Source organism: Nicotiana tomentosiformis, chromosome 6 (genome assembly GCF_000390325.3).
Source record: "Nicotiana tomentosiformis chromosome 6, ASM39032v3, whole genome shotgun sequence".
Taxonomy (NCBI): domain Eukaryota; kingdom Viridiplantae; phylum Streptophyta; class Magnoliopsida; order Solanales; family Solanaceae; genus Nicotiana; species Nicotiana tomentosiformis.
The window spans coordinates 48,354,116-48,355,634 of record NC_090817.1 but is presented as its reverse complement, the minus strand read 5'-3'; the positions used below and the strand labels follow the sequence as shown (position 1 = coordinate 48,355,634).

Sequence of the window (1,519 nt, the reverse complement as noted above, 5' to 3'; positions counted from 1 at the left end):
TTCCCAAAAGAAAAAGTGTTGTTCGTCGGAGAAGACATTGTAGAGTCATACCCAGGGTGGAGAATGTTCTTCGATGGAGCAGCAAATTTCAAAAGAGTAGGAATTGGGGCAGTCTTAATTTCAGAATCAGGACAGCATTACTCGATATCAGCAAAGATAAGATTCCCCTGCACCAATAATATGGACGAGTACGAAGCATGCATCCTCGGTATTAGGATGGCGGTTGATATGAACATCAAGGAGCTTCCGGTCATATGAGCTTATAATCATAGGAGATTCTAATCTATTAATACATCAACTTCAAGGAGAATGGACTACCAAGAACGTCAAGATCCTTTCGTACCTGCATTGGGTAAAGGAGTTATGCAAGAGGTTCACAAAGATCAAGTTCAAGCACATTCCCAGGATCCAGATCGAGTTTTCGATGCTCTCGCAACCTTGTCATCCATGATCCTACATCCAGATAAGAATAACATCGACCTTATTGAGACAGAGATCAGGGATCAGCATGCATACTATTTTCATGTAGATGAAGAGCTAGACAGTAAGTCGTGGTACCACGACATCAAAAGGTTCCTTGAAATAAGAGAATATCCAGAGAGCGCCACCAACGCTCAGAAGCGAGCACTCATAAGGCTAGCAAATCACTTTTTCCTCAATGGGGAAGTCCTGTATAGGAGGACCCCAGATTTGGGTCTGTTAAGATATGTAGATGCAGCCGAAGCAACCAGGCTATTAGAAGAAATAAATACAGGGACATGCGGACCCCACATGAACGACTTCACCTTAGCCAAGAAGATTTTATGAGCCGGATACTTTTGGATGACCATGGAAAGCGATAGTATCCGCTATGTGCAAAAGTGTCACTAGTGCCAGATCCTCGGGGATTTCATCCGGGTTCCACCTAATGAGCTGAATGTAATGGGTTCGCCTTGGCTGTTTGCCACTTGGGGCATGGACGTAATCGTACCTATAGAGTGTGCTGCATCAAATAAACACAGTTTTATCCTTGTAGCAATTGATTACTTCTCCAAATGGGTCGAAGCTTCTACATACAAAGCCATCATGAAGAAAGTAGTGGCAGATTTCATCTGTAACAACATAATCCGCCGGTTTGGGATGCCTGAGTCAATCATCACTGACAATGCATCCAATCTCAACGGTGATCTCATGAGGGAAATTTGTGAGAAGTTCAAAATCTTCCACCGTAACTCTACAGCCTACAGGCAGCAACTGAATGGAGTAGTTGAAGCAGCCAACAAAAATATCAAGAGGATTCTACGAAAGATAGTGGATAATCATAGGCAATGGAAAGAGAAGTCATCATTCGCCTTGTTGGGTTATCGGGCCACCACGAGAACGTCCACTGGGGCAACGCCTTATATGTTGGTCTATGGCACCAAAGCTGTGATACCCGTAGAGGTCAAGATACCATCTTTAAGGGTCATTCAAGAAGCCAAGTTAGACGACACAGAATAGATACAGGTCAGGCAGGAGAAACTCATGTTCATTGACAAGA

General features: G+C 43.6%; 1 protein-coding gene across 1 annotated transcript; it reads left to right on the top strand.

The window, feature by feature from the left end:
- Positions 1-309: 309 nt before the first annotated feature.
- LOC104104447 (uncharacterized) lies at positions 310-807 on the top strand. Its single transcript, XM_009612531.1, has one exon. It carries the CDS (start codon positions 310-312, stop codon positions 805-807), a length of 498 nt encoding a protein of 165 aa, XP_009610826.1.
- Positions 808-1,519: the final 712 nt, after the last annotated feature.

Bases quoted from the DNA above. Each gene is read 5' to 3' on its own strand.
- LOC104104447 (XM_009612531.1), top strand. From the start codon at position 310: ATGGACTACCAAGAACGTCAAGATCCTTTCGTACCTGCATTGGGTAAA.